General features: G+C 39.0%; 1 protein-coding gene across 4 annotated transcripts; it reads left to right on the forward strand.

Moving 5' to 3' along the window:
* The first annotated feature begins 5,095 nt into the window (after positions 1 to 5,095).
* On the forward strand, positions 5,096 to 21,348 carry slc35b3 (solute carrier family 35 member B3). Of its 4 annotated transcripts, none has more exons than XM_077624557.1 (10): positions 5,096 to 5,337; positions 5,727 to 5,964; positions 6,504 to 6,625; positions 6,718 to 6,872; positions 11,975 to 12,082; positions 12,156 to 12,253; positions 12,612 to 12,704; positions 12,833 to 12,944; positions 13,133 to 13,202; positions 20,613 to 21,348. In XM_077624557.1, the coding sequence occupies exons 2-10, from the start codon at positions 5,749 to 5,751 to the stop codon at positions 20,755 to 20,757; spliced, it is 1,119 nt and encodes a 372-aa protein (XP_077480683.1). In that variant the 5' UTR covers positions 5,096 to 5,337; positions 5,727 to 5,748; the 3' UTR covers positions 20,758 to 21,348. The 4 variants fall into 4 exon arrangements, with proteins under 4 accessions (XP_077480683.1, XP_077480687.1, XP_077480685.1 ...); XM_077624561.1 differs by having other exon boundaries at positions 12,189 to 12,253; XM_077624559.1 differs by lacking the exon at positions 5,096 to 5,337 and adding an exon at positions 5,340 to 5,482.
* The last annotated feature ends 302 nt before the right edge of the window (positions 21,349 to 21,650 follow it).

The raw sequence follows: 21,650 nt of genomic DNA on the forward strand, positions 1-21,650 counted from the left end.
CAAAAATATAGATGACAGGGCTGGGTCGGTGTTCTTTCATGATGGCCCATGTGACAGTAAAACAAAAAAAAATGTTCGGGGGTGGTGGTCTCAAAATGATTCCACAGAAGGCCGCAGTGGGTAGTGGTCTTTGTTCAAACCGATCCATTGTCGGCAGTTTAACCAATGAAGTGTTTTCTAAAATAAGTAGTACCTGCCTGCAATCAGCTTGTCACATTTGCAAAAGGTGTGTTCACTTTGAATGAAAATCTGCACACACTGCGGCCCTTTGAGGACCAGGTTAAGACCCCTGATCTAGAATGACAGGCAAATTAGATCATAACTAATTTACTATGTTGCTTCACGCAGCGCTTAAATTTGAATTTTCATTTTGAAAAGAAAAATAACAAGTGCCAAAAAAAAGAGTTTCCACTGTATAAAACTTTTTGGAATCCTTGTTTTAAATCAGAATTCATTACCTCAGTTTGATATTGTTACCCAAAAACACTTTTACATTTTGTTCCCTCTATTCTATCTTTTTGCCCATTCCACATTTGGGCTGCTGCACTGCTTCTCCCATAGTGGGTAATGTGAACAGACTTAGTCTCCAGGGTGTCGAGGCCCCCCTCTCAAGCCTTGCAGGCAAATGTGTGGCGGCTGCTCGGATGGGAGAAGCACACGCCGAGTCGGCGGCAGTCTGTGGGGCCAAAGAACACAACGATGTGAAAGGATGATGACGGGCTTGGTCTTGGACTTGGAGGATGATATCGCCTGCTGGATGTCGAGCGCAGCCGAGCAAGAAGAGGGCCCGGCCAAGGCAGAGTGTTCTTGACAGTGCTTTGTTTTGAATGCGCAAGGACTTGACATATGCCTCAAATCATTTGGTTTCAATAAGCTACATATCCAAGCTCCTCAGTGAATGGAGACAAGGTCCTGCTGTCGACTGTTTGTCACCGCGTGTGTGCTAAATGTGCAGTGTGTGTGTGTGTGTGTATGTTTGTGTATCTGCAGTGCTAGTCTATTAACTTGATGAGGAATGTAAACAGCAGCATTTGACAGTGCTGTTGCTGGCTTAACCACTTGTCTTCATTCAGCGTCTTTATTTTATATCGACACTACTCACTATATATATGTGAGTGTATACATATACATATATGTAAATAAATATATATATATGTATATATGTAAATATATATATATATATATATATATATATATATATATATATATATATATATATATATATATATCAGTAGCGGTCCATGCATTTTCTCGTAGCACCTTCAACGAATGAATCCAACCATCAAAAATATTTTATGGCTATAAAACCTCTACTGCAGCTACAGCTGCGACACATAAAAAATAATCAATAAATCAATGCACAAAAATGGGGCAAAATCCACTTCCTAGCAGCATTTAATGATCAAATACTGGAGCTTTTCAGACAACCGGGCCAGGGGGGTGATTTCCCCGGGAAAAGACAGCGATGGACGTCAATGGCGAAACGGCAAAAAATGCACTAAAATGGGGTAAAATCCACTTCCTAGCAGCATTTAGTGATTAAATACAAACACTGGAGCTTTTCAGATATCAGAACCAGGCCCACAATTGAAATATTATTTCTGAATATAGCCATATTTTACTCACCCAAAAACATTTTTAACTGTACACAATATCCATCCTCCTTGCTTTCTTCCTTCTTTTCTATCACCATCGAAGCTCATGCTGAAAGTCGAGCCTGTCCTGTCGTATTTCTGGCATAGTCCGTCTTGAAAATGGCTTTAAATCAACACAACAATATATTTGCTTGTGCAGCTCGCTACAGATACACTTTGGTAGCTCTGGCTAATCACTAGCCAATCATAGTTTGTGTAAGCGAAGACGTATCCCTACACCTGCGAGAAAGCAATGATGTATCCCTACGCCTGCTAGAAGGCAATGACGTATCCCTGCGCCTGCGAGAAGGCAATGACGTATCCGTACGCCTGCGAGAAGGCATTGTGGTGTTGCCAACTCGAAATCTGATTGGTTAAAGCAACAGTCTTATCGACGCTTGTTTAATGCAGCAGAGCCTGCAGAACTGATTGTGAAGGCCTTGAGGCAGATTTCTGACCCTGGCAACAAATAATGGCTGAAATGTGATTGGTTAAATGCTTCAATATGAAAACACACATCTGGAAGCAGTGCAACCAGGGGGGAAAGCAATGAAAGGAAGCTAATAGACAATTTGGAATTATTTAATAAGTATTGATGGACAAAATATAATATATTATTCAGATATTTCTTAGGCCAGCAGAGAAGGCCTTGAAGGCCCTGACATATATATATGTATATATATATGTATATATATATATATGTATATATATATATATATATATATATATATATATATATATATATATATATATATATATATATATATATATATATATATATATATATATATATATATATATACAGTGGTACCTCGAGATACGAGCTTAATCCGTTCCGGAACTGAGCTCGTATGACGAGATTCTCGTAACTCGAGCGGACGTTTTCCATTGAAATGAATGGAAAAAGAATTAATTCGTTCCAGCCCTCTGAAAAAACACCAAAAACAGGATATTGGATTTGAAAAAATGTTTTATTTCTTCTAATTCACCATCTATTAACAAAGTAACACATAACTAGTGGTTTAATAGTAATAAAATGTGTTTAATCTAACTAAAAATGGGCAGATCTCGACGACAGGAGACAGAGACGTTTGGGGGCGTGGGGTTCGTTTTTTTTCCACGACAACGCACTCGTAAACGGAACAAACAAATTTAAATTAACTTGGATTAATATATACAGACACTCAAACATACGTTTAATGTAACTTTACACAAAACTGAATTCTAATTTTGTTGTAATCTTTTGTTACCTTCGTTTTTCGGGTTGGCGGTTTGTCACGCTTCCGCCCTCACGTTCGCTATCGATGGACTGTTTACTGTTGTATTGCCTTCAAAATATTACCAAAATGATGCACACAAATGTCCTCACAATAGGATAAAGCACGACCACTTGCCAACGAGAAATAGTCTTTAAAGAACGATCGCTGGACCTTCTTTCCTAAGAAAGAATAACAGGAAATGACATAGCTGAGCTTCCCACGTATTGATTGTGGGTAATGAAGTTTTATTCTGAGAAAGGTATGGGTGTTGTGTGCAGGAGTATACTTCATTACCCAGAAAGCCTTCTTTTTGCATGCGCGTTGTGCGTTTCCTGGTCCGAAGAGGAACTCGTTTGAATTATTCGTTCCGTGCTCGTAAATATTGTTATACACGAAAGATATGCAAAAAAGACCTGGCTTGGTCGTATCATGAAATTTTGACCGCATAACGGGCGAATTATTCGATCGAAATTTCCCCCGTAAGACGAGCATTTTGTATGACGAGCGGTCGTATGACGAGGTACCACTGTATATATATATATATATATATATATATATATATATACAGTTGTGGTCAAAAGTTTACATACACTTGTGAAGAACATAATGTCATTGCTCTCTTGAGTTTCCAATTATTTCTACAACTCTGATTTTTCTCTGGATTGGAACATTTACTTCTTTGTCACAAAAAACATTCATGAAGTTTGGTTCTTTTGACTTTATTATGGGTGAACAGAAAAAAAGTGATCAAATCTGCTGAGTCAAAAATATACTTAACATGTCCCTTGGCCATTTTCACTTCAATTAGGCGCTTTTGGTAGCCATCCAGGAGCTTCTGGCAAGCTTCTGGTTGACAGAATTGGTGCGGTTCAGTTAAATTTGATGGCTTTCTAACATGGACTTGTTTCTTCAGCTTTGTCCACAAGGGTTTAAGTCAGGCCTTTGGGAAGGCCATTCGAAAACCTTAATTTTACCCTGATTTAGCCATTCCATTACCACTTTTGATGTGTGTTTGGGGTCATTGCCCTGTTGGAACACCCAACTGTGACCAAGACCCAATCTTCAGATACGTCCATACGTGAAATGACAAAAAAATGCACTAAAATTAGGTCAAATCCACTTCCTAGCAGCATTTATTGATTGAATACAAATACTGGAGCTTTTGAGACATTTGAGATGGTTGTAATGTCTCAAAAGCTCAAGTATTTGTATTCAATCAATAAATGCTGCTAGGAAGTGGATTTTACCTAATTTTAGTGCATTTTTGTCATTTCACGTATGGACGTATCAACGTTCATCGCTGTCTTTTTACCGGGGAAATGATACTCTGGGCCCGGTTCTGATGTCAAAAAAGCTCCAGTGTATTTGTATTAAATCAATAAATGCTGTTTTCGGCTGGATTTTATCCCATTTTGGGGAAATGTTTGCCCGTACGCCATTGACGTTCATCGCTGTCTTTTCCCGGGAAAATCGCCCCCTGGCCTGGTTTTAATGTCTGAAAAGCTCCAGTATTTGTATTTAATCATGAAATGCTGCTAGGAAATGGATTTTACCCCATTTTTGTGCATTGATTTATTGATTATTTTTTATGTGTCACAGCTCTAGCTGCAGTAGAGGTTTTATAGCCATAAAATAGTTTTTGAGGGTTGGATTGATACGTTGAAGGCGCTACGAGAAAATGCACCGACTGCCACTGGATCATTTAGGGTGTCCCCCGCCTCTGTTCCGGAGTTAGCTGGGATAGGATCCAGCACCCCTGCGACCCTAATGAGGATAAAGCGGTTCAGAAAATGAGATGAAAAAAAGTTGTCAAAGAAAGTCTGAAATCTGAATTTAACGAGTGGTATTGGGCCTGTACAGTAAACAAAGAAGTTCAAAGAAGAAGAAGAAGTAGAAGTTGACAAAGATAACATGAGCAGTTACGATTTAATTCCGCTCAAATCATCCTAACTAAAGATTGGCCAAGAATATCTACCAAACAATTTGCAGTTATTGTAGTCATCCTCTTTCTAGAACAGCTTAAGTAAAAAATGTCATATTGACATAAACAACTAATACCCCCCACCCCAATTGCTTTATTTATTTATTAATGTACAGATAATCGGAACAGAAATTGAATGAATGAGTTTTTGATTGATCGATTCATTCAAGACTGATTTTACTTCTGCAGGGCGTGGACTCAGGCCGACCAATAGCAGCACAGTTGAGAAGTGACCGTATACCGGAAGTTGCTGGCTGCCCGACATGATGCAGCCAGCAAAAGCGTTATATATGTATTATTGTTATTATTACAAATTGAAAACTTGACACCGCCAACCGGGATTATCGACTGGTTTCATCAGCAGTAAATATGACTCAAGGATATTAAAAACGATGTACTTTACCAGAATAGAAGCACGAAAGCAACACAAACCACGTCAAGAGACCAGGAAGTGTTTATGAAGGTAGCGAACCGGTCACACTGGCATTTTAACGCCAACCTTCTGAGACGCTTTAGTATCGTATTGCTATGATCTGTGTTTTAAGATAATTTGTAGACCCGTTGTGCTCAGATGCACCTTGAACCCGACCGGGATGATCACATGCACGGTGATGTTCCTTACACGTTGTAGCTTAGCCAAGGTGAATGTGAACTGTGTCTATGTATATGTATTTTTGTGTACGTATGTATGTATGTACATATGTGCATATGTATGTATGTCCATGTGCATATGTGTGTGTGTGAGTGTGTGCGTGTGTATAAAAAAACAATATCAACTGTTACATTTTTTTGAGGCATGAAATAGATTGCATGATGAAAAAAAAATCAATTGTGTTTTTTGTTTTTACACAGCTCCAAGTAGATCCTGATCATAATGAGTGCAAAATATGGCCTAGCAGGATACAAAAGTTTACGGAAGCACATTTCAATATCCATACCATCATCTACAGAGGCAATGTCTCCTCATATTAAGTCTCTGGAGGAACTACGAGTTCTGGGTATCAAACTCAGCAACTACAGTCCACCTACACAATTTTTTATTTGTGTGGCTGGAGTCTTCTTCTTCTACCTAATATATGGATATCTTCAGGTAAAACGAATCATACAACCCACAACATCACCTTACACTTTGGTAGTTTTTGTGATGAAAAGAGAGATTGATAGAACAGATGAGATCACAGCAAATTAATGTTTCTCAAATTGGGTCGTTGTACGGATAACACATTCTACATAATTCAATTTGTGTCAGCTGGGCCGATACACATTTTATTCTTTCCTTAATGTGTGAAATACATTATTCTCAAATAATAATGTATTTATGTCAGAATCTATCGCCTATACTGGATGTCTCTAAGTCTGTCATGGCATAAGAGAAAAACTGGCGATCATTATGGGGTGTCATTTAAGCAATTTACAATAAAAGAGTTCATTTAAGGAAATTTAGTTTTATCTACTTATTTCTCAATACGAAGGTACCCAATCTGAACCTGGTATGACGAATAATTATTTGTCAGAACTTGGCAGCAAAAAAAAATGTGGTAGGCACATCCCTAATCGAAAATATGTTTATAATGCTACAATGTGTCACAAACTCTCATTGTAAGAATCTTCATTTGTCTTTTTTCTTAGGAACTAATATTTTCTGTGGAGGGTTTCAAGCCCTTTGGTTGGTATCTCACTCTGGTCCAGTTTGGTTTGTACTCTGTGTTTGGACTCACTGAACTTCAGCTCACTCAAGACAAACGCAGACGGTACTAACTGCTATATTTTATAGCAAACATTTATTTTGATGCAGGCTTGTGGTTGTTGTAAATTCGTGAATTTTCCCCCCCACATAATCCAGGATACCTGGGAAGACATATGTGGTTCTTGCCTTTCTAACAGTGGGCACCATTGGTCTATCTAACACGTCCTTGGGTTACTTGAACTACCCGACACAGATCATCTTCAAATGCTGTAAACTCATCCCCGTCATGATTGGAGGAGTATTTTTACAAGGTCGGTTTAGTTTTTTTAACTAAGATAAAAGAGGAACAATTTCAAATCGAAAATATGTTTGTCCGGGTCGGGTAACACTATTCTGAAAGTTCCCTGATCCAATAAGATCTTGAAAAAGACATTTCAAGTGGTGAGTACACTGACAACGGCAGAGTTACCTGCCGAAGCTGTCAGGCAGGTAAGAGGTTCTCTCACTGTAGGAAAAAAAGTGATAGAAATGTGAATAAAATTAAAATTAGATAGCAATTTTATCCAATCAAATGCAGAGCCTGGGATTATGCAATATCTATCGTGCAGAAACACTAACAGTTCTTTTTTGGACGTATTTTGTCATTATAAAGTGCTCCAATGTTATGCTTTCATAATTTTTTCACGCATTTTGGGGTTTCATGGATACTTTCCAGCGAGTCCCTAAGGGGGTGATGGACAAATGAAATGCGAGTACACAATCGGTACGTTGAACAAGTGGAAGCTTTATTTACACAGAAATCTCGTCTCTCTCGGTAAAACCTAATACAACAGCTGTATTTCTCTAAGGCAGGGGTGCTCCAACTTTTTTGCTACAAGATCTACTTTTCAAGGACTTAACCTTTCACGATCAACCTTTTTTACAGGCCACTGACAAAGCTCAGCAATTATTTATGTTAATATACTACCTTGCATTAGACTCTATCAACATGTATGGGAGTGGTAGGGAACAAGGGTGAAAATCCACTCTTGATTCATACTCAAGCATATTGCGGCCAAGCCAAATTCATAAGAACTGAGCGACAGAAGGGATCAAATGTTATTGCCGTGCGATCGACCAATAGTTCCATGGCGATCCACCGGTAGATCGCGATCTACGTATTGGGCACCCCTGCTCTAAGGAAACCGGGAGAAGAGAGCATTTTGATGATACAGAGGAGTCATGGAAGCTAGTTTTGTGGTCTGATGAGACAAAATAGAACGTTTTGGTGAAAATTCCATTAACCGTGTCTAGAGGAAGAAGAATGATGAGTACCATCCCAAGAACACCATCCCTACTGTGAAGCTCGGGGGAGGTAGCATCATGCTTTGGGGGTGTTTTTCTGTACACTGGACAGGACGACACCACTGTATTAAAGAGAGGATGACCAGGGCCATGTAACGTCAGTCTTTGGGGAACAACATCCTTCCCTCAATCAGAGCAATGAAAATCGGGCATGGCTGGAACTTCCAACATGAATAACACAGCCAGGAAAACCAAGGAGTGGCTCCGTAAGAAGCATATCAAGGTTCTGGTGCGGGGGAGCCAGTCTCTAGACCTAAACGTAATAGAAAATCTTTGGAGGGAGCACAAACTCTGTGAATCTCAGTGACATATACATCTAGAGAAGATCTGTGTGGAGGAGTGGACCAAAATCCCTCTTGCAGTGTAAACCTGGTGAATATCTGTAGAAAACGTTTGAACTCTGTAATTTCTAACAACGGCTACTGTACCAGATATCTCATTTTCTGAACCACTTTATCCTCATCAGGGTCACGGGGGGTGCTGGAGCCTATCCCAGCTGACTCCGGGCCAGAGGCGGGGGACACCCTTGATCGGTGGCCAGCCGATCCCAGAGCACAAGGAGATTGACAACCATGCACACTCACACCCATACCTAGGGACAATCTAGAGCAGGGGTCCCCAAACTTTTTCTTGTGAGGGCCACATAACTTTTCCCTTCTCTGATGGGGGGCCGGTGTCAGTTTGTAACAGAAAAAGTGTGACGATCGTAGGGGAGCTTAATTTTTTTTTATTGTTTTCCAGAAAGCCACACATAACCAAATAACCCTTTCCAGGTTCTTTACAGAAAAAAAGTCAGGAAACATATAATAACACTATTAATGAAATAAATAATAACTAATTAACCCTCTCTGAGTTCTTCACAGAAAAAACAGGAAATAAATAACACTATTTATGAAATAAATAATAACTAAATAACTCTCTCTGGGTTCTTCATAGAAAAAAAAAGCCATGGAACATTAACTTTCTGTTGTGCCATGCACAATCTTCTCCCTTTGCTCTGAAGTTTATGCACGACACCACAACCGTCATTACAGAATCCCACGTCAACATTTTGCAGGACAGTGCTTGGTGGTGAATTTGGCAGTGGACTCGTAGCGGGGCGGTGAGACCCCTTTTTTCCAACTCCCGGTTCATGCGTCCCATTATTAGACCGCGAGTTTCGGCCACCATGCTAGGAGCCCCGTCAGTCGTGATGCTAGCTAGCTTTGACCAGTCCAGGTCCAACTTCTCCATGGTTTGGCACACTTTGTCAAAAATATCCTCTCCCGTTGTAGTCCCTTTGAGACTTTGGAGGGCTGCCAGATCCTCGCAAATCTCAAAGTTTGCACTAACTCCACGAATAATAATGAGCAGTTGCGCTGTCTTGCACGTCCGTGCTTTCATCCAGTGCTAATGAAAAAAAGTCAAATTATTTCGTCTTCTGCTGCAGCTGGGCATATACATTACTCCCGATTTCTTCAACGCATCTGGTCATTGTATTCACCGACAGACTTACGGCATTAAATGCATCTTTCTTCTCGGGACACACCTCCTCCGCGACAGTATCCATACATTTCTTAACAAACTCTCCGTCAGTGAAAGGCTTACCGCTGCTTGCTATCAATTTAGCAACCCAAAAGCTGGCCCGAACGGATGCCTGGTTCTGCTGAGATAGTAGTCCACTTTTTCGCTTTGAGAGTTTGTCTGCTCGTATTTGGCCTTGCAATCTATCGTACTTTTCTTTGTGACGGGATTCATAGTGTCGGCAAAGATTGTATTCTTTGAATACCGCCACCGTCTCTTGACAAATGAGACAAACAGCCTTTTCTTTCCATTGAACAAAAAAATAATCGTTTGTCCACTCCAGGTTAAATACCCTGCATTCTGAATCAATTTTTCTCTCACCTAACTTTTTCGCCATTATTCCGTTCTCAAACAGGTTGCAGTTTTAATATGCTTGAATAGTCCGCGATGGTCCCAGGGCTCCGCCCTCACCTGCGGTCGTCCAGATGTCTCGGTAACACTGCTCGTGCATGCAACGGTGGACGTGCCCGCATGCATCAAAGGGAAACACTCTCCCCGCGCGTGTCACCAAAGAAGGAATGCGAAGCCCCGCTTCACTGGGATGATTTGTGGGCTCAGCAGGGGTGCAATGAACCAAACAGGATTAAAACGTCCCAGTCTTCAAGGCCAAATAGGAAAAAAAATCCGATAGCGTCTCTGGTATTGTTCAGAGGGCCGGTCCAAATGTGCCGGCGGGCCGCATCCCCCACCCCCCCCCCCCCCCCCAAAAAAAATTAAAAAAAAAAAAAAAATAATCCAATAGCATCTCTGGTATTGTTCAGAGGGCCGGTCCAAATGTGCCGGCGGGCCGTTTCCGGCCCGCGGGCCGTATTTTGGTGACCCCTGATCTAGAGTGTCCAATCAGCCTACCATGCATGAGGAAACCCACACAGTCCCGGGGAGAACATGCAAACTCCACACAGATGGACGTGACCTGGATTTGAACCCAGGACCCCAGAGCTGTGAGGGCGACGCGCTAACCACTCGTGCCACCGGGCCACCTGTACCAAATATTAACATTGTTTTTCTCAGGTTTTCAAATAGTGTACAATATTTGCGGTTGTATCACACAAACTCATACATTGTGATTTCTTGATTTTTCTTTTTAGCTTATCTCTCACAGTGGTCATGCAGCTACAATAAAAAAATCAGGGCCCCTCCATGATTTCTAATTTTGGAGAACTTGCAATATAGCGGCACTTATTTGACTGACTGTATTTCCAAAGCCAGCAGTTGATTGGATGTTTTTGGATGAAATAGTTTCATCTTGTCAGCAAGACAAATGTGTGAAAATATTCAATTAAGACAAACTCAGGAATTCAATGTCATGCCCTGTAAATAAATTAATATCTCAAGCCAATAAAAAAATCTGTAGGGGAAATTTCATAAAAAATGAAAGAAAAATGATCCACGACAAGTGTCCAACCTAGAGAAGGTGACCTGGCAGCACATGTCAGAGAACATTAATGTGAGCTTGCTAAAAAGCGTGAGATTATAAACAGGACTGGGGCCAAAGATGTAAAGCACCTCTGTTTGTTGCACGCAAAGTACTTTTACAGTAATCTCTCGAATATCGCGGTTATTGTAGACCAGACATAATAAAAAAATCGCAAAGTAGGGCCATCTCGTTAAAAAATAAAATAAAAATATTTAATAACAGAAAAAATCGCTAAGTAATGAATTCGCGATAAGTGACGTCACGATAATCGAGGGATTACTTTACTTATATATATATTTTTCTACAGGATTGAGTGATTCTATTTTTACCTCTGCTTTCTCAGAAGAAATATCTGTTACTGGGTGCCAACATTTTTCTTTTATCTCTAATTGTTTTAAATTTTCTTAAAGCAAGAAGGTTGCCCTTTTGAAGTGATTTATTTGAAGGTTAGGTACATTTTAATCACAATTTATCTTGCAAATACTATGATTTTCCAATTAATGTATAATTTTCATATTGATATTAGGATTTGGGACATACCGCATTTACTCGCATATAAACCGCTTTTGTTGGACAAAAAATGATGACCGAATCGAGGGTATGGCCTTTCTGCGCATAAAAACACGACTTGCAAAAAAAACTGCAATTTGACGGTGCGTGACACAATGATGCGACATGAGAACGTCATGACAAAATGGTGCCCATGCCCGGTCCAATCTCATGTTTTCGAAACCCACTTTGAATTTTGTTTTCAATGAAATATAATTCGCTTACATACAGTAATCCCTTGAATATCAAGGATAATGCAGACCAGACATGGCTGCGATAATCGAATAACCATGAAGTAGCATTTATCATGAAGGGAATTTATCAAGTACTACAGTTTTACGCATATGAAAAAGGCTGTAATGTATTAATATCTAAATATAATATATCTCTCTCTCTCTCTCTCTCTCTCTCTCTCTCTCTCTCTATATATATATATATATATATATATATATATATATATATATATATATATATATATATATATATATATATATATATATATATATATATATATATACATGTGAATATTCTGTTTTTCAGGTAAACGTTATAATGTGGTTGATGTCTTTGCTGCTGTCTGCATGAGTTTCGGACTCATTTGGTTCATGCTTGCTGACAGCCGAGTGGCACCCAACTTCAATGTTACAGGTAATTTCTTGAAAACATTCAAAACGTAGTAGTTAATTTTCTGCATGTTCAAAGTGTTTTTTTTTATCTGCAGGTTTTCTCCTAATTTCCGTGGCACTGTGTGCAGATGCTGTTATTGGAAATGTGCAGGAGAAAGCCATGAAACTTCATAATGGTTCCAATTCTGAAATGGTATTCAAACATCATTATTTTTCCAACAATTTCTGATTTGTAACTTGTTATGACATGATATAAAGGATAAAGGCCTGTTTTAGTGAACTGAGATATATATATTCATTCACCTTCCGAACCACGTATCCTCGTTATGGTTTTGGGGGTTGCTGGAGCCTATCCCAGCCAACTTCGGGCGAAAGGCAAACTACACCCTAGACCAGTCGCCAGTCGGCTGTAGGGCACACAGAAAGACAGACGGCCATTTACACTCACAATCATGACGCCACCAGCGGGAAACCGCACGCGCCTGGCCGCACCGAAGTCAGGTGAGTGAACCACTACATCATATAACATAACAGTACTTCTGTGTTTGCAGGTTTTGTACTCGTACTCCATTGGCTTTGTTTACATACTGACAGGGCTGACATGCGTGGGGGGGTTGGGACCAGCAGTGGCTTTTTGTTCAGAGGTGAATTTTCCCATTATTTCAATTCAAATAGCAAAGCTCATTTATTGATAATAATTCACCATCAGGAAAATGTATCAAATCTCATCTGAATCAGTATTTCTTTTGTCTATTGTAATGTCTTCTGCTAGGAGCCTCTAAAGACATACGGTTATGCATTCCTTTTCTCTCTTTCGGGCTATTTTGGCATTTCGTTTGTGTTGGCCTTAATCAAGCTGTTCGATGCCCTGGTTGCAGTTACAGGTAAGTACGTTTTTAATCTTCTTTAATATTTGGACTTGATTTTGTTGAGCATTTGTCACATACATAATATTACTTATTTGAAAGCCAATTTAGAAAGTCTTCTTTTATAGTCTGCTCGAAGGGTTTACCAAAATAAAGTAATGTAACATTTGTTGCCAGGACCATAACTATGTTTTGCATATTTGCAGTGACCACAGGGCGGAAAGCCATATCAATTGTTCTTTCCTTCATGTTCTTCACCAAGCCCTTCACTTTTCAGTAAGTTCTGCCACCTTTTGACTAAGGCCAGTGTGTAGTACTTTTTCTTAAACTACTTGACCACTGAAGTATGCTTTGACCAACAAAACCTGGATTTATTTTTACTGGCCCTAATTTTCATGGTCTCAGTCCATTATTAAACATTTTTGTAGTCTATTTTCCATCAATGATTCTCACTAATGCACTTACTCATATGTTCTGTCAAAAAGGTCACATTTCTGTCTGCTAACAATACTTTCACTCGCATGCCATAAGACTAACACCAACTCCAACTTGTTTTTGTTTGTAATATTTCTTTGAATTTACAAATTTCTCATCATGAGATCAAATAATAACCATTCCGTCACACCAACTGGGCAAAACCTTTGACCCTCTGCACATTTTGGCGAAAATTAAAACAGTCTCATGACAGTCCTGAATAGCAAAAATGCACCAGATGCCCCCAAAAAATGTTTTGACATTAGCGCCGTTCTCCCCACACCCTGTAGGGACCAAAAATAATGTTTAAAGTCCATTACGCCACTGCCATCTCTTGCTAGCTAAAATAAATACCGTATTTTCACGACTATAAGGCGCACATAAAAGTCTGAAATTTTCTCCAAAATAGACAGGGCGCCTTATAATCCAGTGCGCTTTATAGATGGACCAATACTAAAATTGTTATCACGATAAAATAAAATAACAACTATGGCAAGCAGCCCCCGACTCTACTATTTTCCTGTAGATAAAGTACTGCGCAGTGACTGCTGGGATATGTAGTTTTTTTTGTCAATACACCCAATGGATTGTGGGTGCCGATCGGCATCAACACTAGCTAGCTACTATTTGCGAATGGACTGGCCTGGCAATCGGCATCAACACAGTTGCGAAGCATGGAAGACAGCCTTGGAATACTAGTTACGCTAGCTACTAGCTAGCTACCATTTATGAACGGATTGAGGCCTGGCGATTGGCATCAACACAGTTGCGAACCATGGAAGACAGCCTTGGAATAGTTACGGTAGCTACTAGCTAGCTACCATTTGGGAATGAATTGTGGCCGCCTGGACAAACATATTAAACTCAGCGTTTTCGATGGACAAATGTTCAATTCAGACACAGATAATGAGGACTTTGATGGTTTTGTGGGTGATGATGACGTGAGGGAGTTGTAAAATGGCTAAATAAAGTACAACCGAACTCAGTTTTGCTTCCGTTGCCTTTTTAAAAACGTGTTTTTAGCGTGCGGGTGTAGCGTGCAAGAACTATATTTCCCAGCAGTCACTGCGCACCGGAAATAGCGTATGTGGCTGCTTTCGTAGACAGCGCTATTACGGTTCGATAATCATCCATAAATAATATATATATGCCATGCCTGGCTTAACGAAAAGTGGCAGGCAGCGCCGGGCTTCCTACGCTACGATTTGTGATAGGATTGATGGAAATGACGGTGACTCTGAGAACAAAGAGAGGGGACCCGCCCGGCTTTTTGGAAGGCTCGTTTGGGCAATTGTTTAATTCGGACACAGAAAATGAGGACTTTGAGGGATTTGTGGGTAATGATGACGTGAGTGAGTTGTAAAATGTCTAAATAAAGTACAACCGAACTCAGTTTTGCTTCCGTTGCCTTTTTAAAACATGTTTTTAGCGTGTGGGTGTAGAGTGCAAGAACTATATTTCCCAGCAGTCACTGCGCACCGGAACCCGGAAATAGGCTGCTTCCGGTAGCCAGCGCTATTGCGTTTCGATGTTCATCCATATATAATATATATGCGTGTAATGAAATGGTGCATGCTTTGTGTGTCTAAAATACAGAAATAGCACTCGTTACTGACACTGCGGCTTAAAATACAATGCGCCGAATAGTCGTGAAAATACGGCAATCATCCTCCACAAAACACCTGTTCAAATATAAACACAAGCAAGACAATTGCGGACAAACATTTTACTGACTTTTTTTGGCTTTTAAAATCCAAAAGTATTTTATATTTCAAGAAGAAATATTCACAATAAATACCGTATTGACTCGCACATAAGCGGCCCGCGCGTATAAGCAGCACAAAGCACGCACCGTTTTTTAGACACATATATATTATGTATGGATGAACATCGAAACGCAATAGCGCTGGCTACCGGAAGCAGCCTATTTCCGGGTTCCGGTGCGCAGTGACTGCTGGGAAATATAGTTCTTGCACGCTACACCCACACGCTAAAAATACATTTTTAAAAAGGCAACGGAAGCTAAACTGAGTTCGGTTGTACTTTATTTAGACTTTTTACAACTTACTCACGTCATCATCACCCACAAATCCATCAAAGTCCTCATTTTCTGTGTCCGAATTAAACAATTGTAAACAATTGCCCAAATGAGTCTTCCAAAACGCCGGGTCCAGCGTTTGTAGTTCTCAAGCCTCCGGGAATGACGGCAAGCTCCGAGTTAATATATATATATATATATATATATATATACATATATATATATATATATATATATATATATACATATATACATATATATATATACATATACATATACATATATATACATATATACATATATATATATACATATACATATACTTATATATATACATATATATATATATATATATACATATACATATATATATATGTATATATGTATATATGTATATATATATATATATATATATATGTGTGTATATGTATATGTATATATATATATATGTATATATATATATATATATATATATGTGTGTATATGTATATGTATATGTATATATATATATATATATATATATATATATATATATATATATATATATATGTATATATGTACATATGTATATATGTATATATATATATCAAGCAACATCTAGCGGCAGGAATTCTTTTGTAAATACAGCCGAAATGATCATACTGGGTGTATTAAAGAACTGGGTGTATTGAAGAGCTGGGCGTATTAAGAACTCGATATCCCAGCAGTCACTGCGCAGTACTTTATCCACGGGAAATAGTAGAGTCTGGGGCTGCTTGGCGCAGTTGTCTATATATATAGTTCATAGTCTAGCTTTGAATGCTCTGTTGACGCCAACATTTCTTTTGTAAATATAGCCGAAATGACGTCGAGCACCAAATTAGTGTGCTCGCGCGACATCATACTGGGTGTATTAAAGAACTGGGTGTATTAAGAACTCGATATCCCAGCAGTCACTGCGCAGTACTTTATCTACGGGAAATAGTAGAGTCTGGGGCTGCTTGGCGTAGTTGTATATATATAGTTCACAGTCTAGCTTTGAATGCTCTGTTGACGCCAACATTTCTTTTGTAAAAATAGCCGAAATGACGGCGAGCACCAAATTAGTGTGCTTGCGTGACGTCATACTGGGTGTATTGAAGAACTGGGTGTATTAAGAACTCGATTTTATCGTGATAACAATTTTAGTATTGGTCCATATATAAAGCGCACTGGATTATAAGGCGCCCTGTCTATTTTGGAGAAAATTTTAGACTTTTATGTGCGCCTTATAGTCGTGAAAAAAAAATATATATATATATATGCATATATACCGTAATTACTCGAATATAACACGCAGGTTTTTGCAAAATAATTAATTCCAATAGTTGGGGGTGCGTGTTATAATCAAAAACTAATTTTTTTTTTTTTTTTTTTTTTTTTTTTTTTTTTTTTTTTTTTTTTTGTGTCTTGTTACATGGCCCTTAGCCTGGTGCTTTTTCTTGCCAAATAAATTGAATTGAAATTGAATTGAATAAAATAAATTACAAATTTTCGATCGAAAAAAGCATTGTCAAACTCACTTTGACGCACGGATTTTACGTCATCTCGTAGAGCCGACGCACGGATTTTACGTCATCTCGTGAAGCCGAGACCACCACTGCCCCCCTCTAGCCTCGTACCCGTCTCAGTTCACCCTCTCTCAGTTCAGTGTTATAATCAATAACTAAAATAAATTACAAATTTTCGATCGAAAAAAGCATTGTCAAACTCACTTTGACGCACGGATTTTACGTCATCTCGTAAAGCCAATCGGATGATGTGTTGTGGGAGGAAGAGGAAGTGGATGAAGGAAGCGTGGACGTTGATAGGATTCTCAACGAAGAGATGTATGAGAGGACAGACAAAGAGAGAGAGGAACTTTTCATTTGAAGGATTCTAATGAATAAATTTGTTTGAACAAAACAATCGTGAAACGAAGAAAAAAAGGTAAGATTTCTGATTTTCGTCAGCGGGAAATTTTAGGTGCGCACTATATTCGAGTACTGCGTTTTTCCAGATTTTTTTGGCCCAAAGTTATACCTGCGTGTTATTTTCGAGTGCGCGTTATATTCGAGTAATTACGGTATATATGCATATATATATATGCATATATATATATATATATATATATATATATATATATATATATATATGCATATATATATATATATATATATATATATATATATATATATGCATATATATATATATACAGTGGTACCTCGAGATACGAGCTTAATCCGTTCCGGAAGTGAGCTCGTATGACGAGATTCTCGTAACTCGAGCGGACGTTTTCCATTGAAATGAATGGAAAACAAATTAATTCGTTCCAGCCCTCTGAAAAAACACCCAAAACAGGATATTGGATTGGAAAAAATGTTTTATTTCTTCTAATTCGCCATCTATTAACAAAGTACCACATAACTAGTGGTTTAATAGTAATAAAATGTGTTTAATCTAACTAAAATTGGGCAGATTTCGCCGACGGGAGACAGAGACGTTTGGGGGCGTGGGGGGGGTGGGGTTCGTTTTTTTCCACGACAACGCACTCGTAAACGGAACAAACAAATTTAAATTAACTTGGATTAATATATACAGACACTCAAACATACGTTTAATGTAACTTTACACAACTTAATTCTAATTTTGTTGTAATCTTTTGTTACCTTCGTTTTTCGGGTTGGCGGTTTGCCACGCCTACGGCCTCACGTTCGCTATCGATGGACTGTTTGCTGTTGCATTGCCTTCAAAATATTCCCAAAATGATGCACACAAATGTCCTCACAAAAGGATAACGCACGACCACTTGCCAACGAGAAATAGTCTTTAAGAAACGATCGCGGGACCTTTCCAAAGAAAGAACAATAGGAAATGACATAGCTGAGCTTCCCACGTATTGATTGTGGGTAATGAAGTTTTATTCTGAGAAAGGTTGCCATTGCCTATGGGTGTTGTCTGCAGGAGTATACTTCATTACCCAGAAAGCCTTCTTTTTGCATGCGCGTTGTGCGTTTCCTGGTCCGAGGAGGAACTCGTTTGAATTAATCGTTCCGTGCTCGTAAATATTGTTATACACGAAAGATATGCAAAAAAGACCTGGCTTGGTCGTAACACGAAATTTTGACCGCATAACGGGCGAATTATTCGATCGAAATTTCCCCCGTAAGACGAGCATTTTGTATGACGAGCGGTCGTATGACGAGGTACCACTGTATATATATATATATATATATATATATATATATATATATATATATATATATATATATACACAGTGGCGGTCGGTGCATTTTCTCGTAGCGCCTCATCGTATCAATCCAACCCTCAAAAACTATTTTATGGCTATAAAACCTCTACTGCAGCTAGAGCTGCGACACATAAAAAATAATCAATAAATCAATGCACAAAAATGGGGTAAAATCCACTTCCTAGCAGCAGTTCATGATTGAATACAAATACTGGAGCTTTTCAGACATTAAAACCAGGCCAGGGGGGTGATTTTCCCGGGAAAAGACAGCGATGAACGTCAATGGCGTACAGGCAAACATTGCCCGAAAATGGGATAAAATCCAGCCGAAAACAGCATTTATTGAATAAATACAAATACTGGAGGTTTTTAGACATCAGAACCGGGCCCGGAGTATCATTTCCCCGGTAAAAAGACAGCGATGAACGTCGATACGTCCATACGTGAAATGACAAAAATGCACTAAAATTAGGTAAAATCCACTTCCTAGCAGCATTTATTGATTGAATACAAATACTGGAGCTTTTGAGACATTACAACCAGGCCAGGGGGGTGATTTCCTCGGGAAAAGACAGCGATGGACGTCAATGGCGAAACAGCAAAAATTAAACTGGGGTAAAATCCACATCCTAGCAGCATTTAGTGATAAAATGGAAACACTGGAGCTTAAATACAAACACTGGAGCTTTTCAGATATCAGAACCGGGCCCACAATTGAAATATTATTTAGGAATATAGCCATATTATACTCACCAAAAATTCTTTTTAACTGTACACAATATCCATCCTCCTTTCTTTCTTCCTTCTTTTCTATCGCCATCGAAGCTAATGATGAAAGTCGAGCCTGTCCTGTCATATTTCCGGCATAGTCCGTCTTGAAAATGGCTTTAAATCAACACAACTTTATATTTGCTTGTGCAGCTAAGTTAGCGCACTGAAAGTGGCGCACACACCATTTTCCCGGCTGTAACAGGCTTGCTAGCTTCGGAGTTGACCGCCCTTTCTTAATGATGTCCATTTTTTTCTGGAAAAGTCCGTCTGGAAAATACCTTTGTGAGCAAATCTGCAACCAAATTTGTCGGCCATTGTGGGTGGAGTTTGTGATCTCTGGCTGCCTCACTATGCCTTTGGCCCGCCTACTATATATATATCTATATATCTATATATCTATCTATCTATATATATCTATATGTCTATATATATATATATATATATATATATATATATATATATATATATACTCACTGTATTTTCACACCTATAGGACGCACCGCCTGAAAGGGCGCCGTCTCTGTTGCAGGTGTATTTTCTGTGGAGGTTTCGTAATAGTGATTCCAGCTTGGATGAAAGCTCAAGCTATAGTTTCTGGCACAAACAACCCATTCCAAATCGTCACGTAACTCGTGTGGCGCTGCCTGCCCGTCTTTGTTTGGATGGTTAAAACTGGTATGAGCACACGGATGTCCACTGCCTTGCCACTCGTCTGGGATGTTTTGAATGGATTTACCGTAATGCTTGCAATACACGGGGAGCCTATATTTTAGAGTGAACATCCGCTGGGTTGATCGCAATAAGTAGCGTGTCGCCAAGAAATAAAACCAGTCAGTCAAGCGGTCAGGGCCATACAAAATTTTGAATTTAGTGCATAAACAAGGCGCACTGACTGATTGGGCGCCTCGTCCATTCTAGAGAAAATTTTAGACTTTTAAGTGTGCCCTATGTGTGAAAATACGATACATACAGCAATTCCTTGACATACGAGAAATTTGAGATACGAGGAAAATTCAGAGCACAATTTTGCCTTTAGATACGAGACAAATTTGAGATACGAGCGTACGAGATGGTTCCTGATGCGGCTGTCCGGGTTGCCGAGTATGCAAGAGGCTGTTTTCACCCACTAACCTCCTTCCCTCCCATCCTTGCTCAGGTACATATGGGGCGGCCTTCTGGTGCTTTTTGGCATCTTCTTGAATGTTTACAGTAAAAACCGTGAAAAGTTCCCCTTCATCAAGGACCTTAGTAGCTGGCTGCTCAGTGTCAAGAAAGTCCAACTTCGTTCACAAAATGTATGAGTTACCAGACAGAGCCCATTGCATGGGTCTCATAAAATCATGGTAGAGCAAAAAATGTGTTCTTTTTTCATCGATTCATCTCACATGCTACATGGCTGACATGATTCCTGAATTTTGTCTCTCGACCAGAAGAACTACCCATCATGAAATAATCTGTTTGTTTAAAAAAAGGAAGTGTTTTTGTTAGGCTGTTTTTAAATTTAGATCAACACACTTGAAAATGTGGCAGCAACACTAAAGACTCTCTTTAAAAGAACATACAGACCAAACCAACATCTTTGCACTGTAAATTTGAAGAAAAGATGGAAGAAATGTGTGTGACTGTACAAATTGCTTGTACATCGCATTCATCATAATGGTTATTTACTGTACCACGAAAATGTAGAATTGCTAAAAAGATCGGAAGATTTAAACTTGTTTTTTATTATACAGAATCTACTCTCTGAATCATTACATCAAATGGTGATTTTTAGGAGTGTTGCACTTGACCACACTCCACTCGCTAACTGTAAAGGTTTGAATGAAGAATCTGTTTTTTGTTTTTGTTTTTTATATAAAATAAAACAAGAAAATAAAAAGCAATGCCAAAGATATTGCTTGATTGAGTCAAATATGTGAAGGGTTTGAGAGTGTTTTGACTTTACATTCAACTTCCAAAGTATTAACTTCATTGAAGCATACTAGCGCTATATCAAGTGTCAAAATTAACACTGCCAGGAGTGTTAATTTTACAGTACAGTAATCCCTGAAGCATGTTGCATTTACTGAACGCGCTAAAGCTTCTTTCTCCAAAAGCTTCGCATACTATAGTGGGTAGCAACTGTGTGAGCTATAGGTGGGACAATCTGAGATACTTGCATTTGATTGGCTAAAATATTCCTGACATTTCAAAA

The sequence above is a fragment of the Stigmatopora argus genome, chromosome 17, assembly GCF_051989625.1.
Source record: "Stigmatopora argus isolate UIUO_Sarg chromosome 17, RoL_Sarg_1.0, whole genome shotgun sequence".
Lineage (NCBI taxonomy): Eukaryota > Metazoa > Chordata > Actinopteri > Syngnathiformes > Syngnathidae > Stigmatopora > Stigmatopora argus.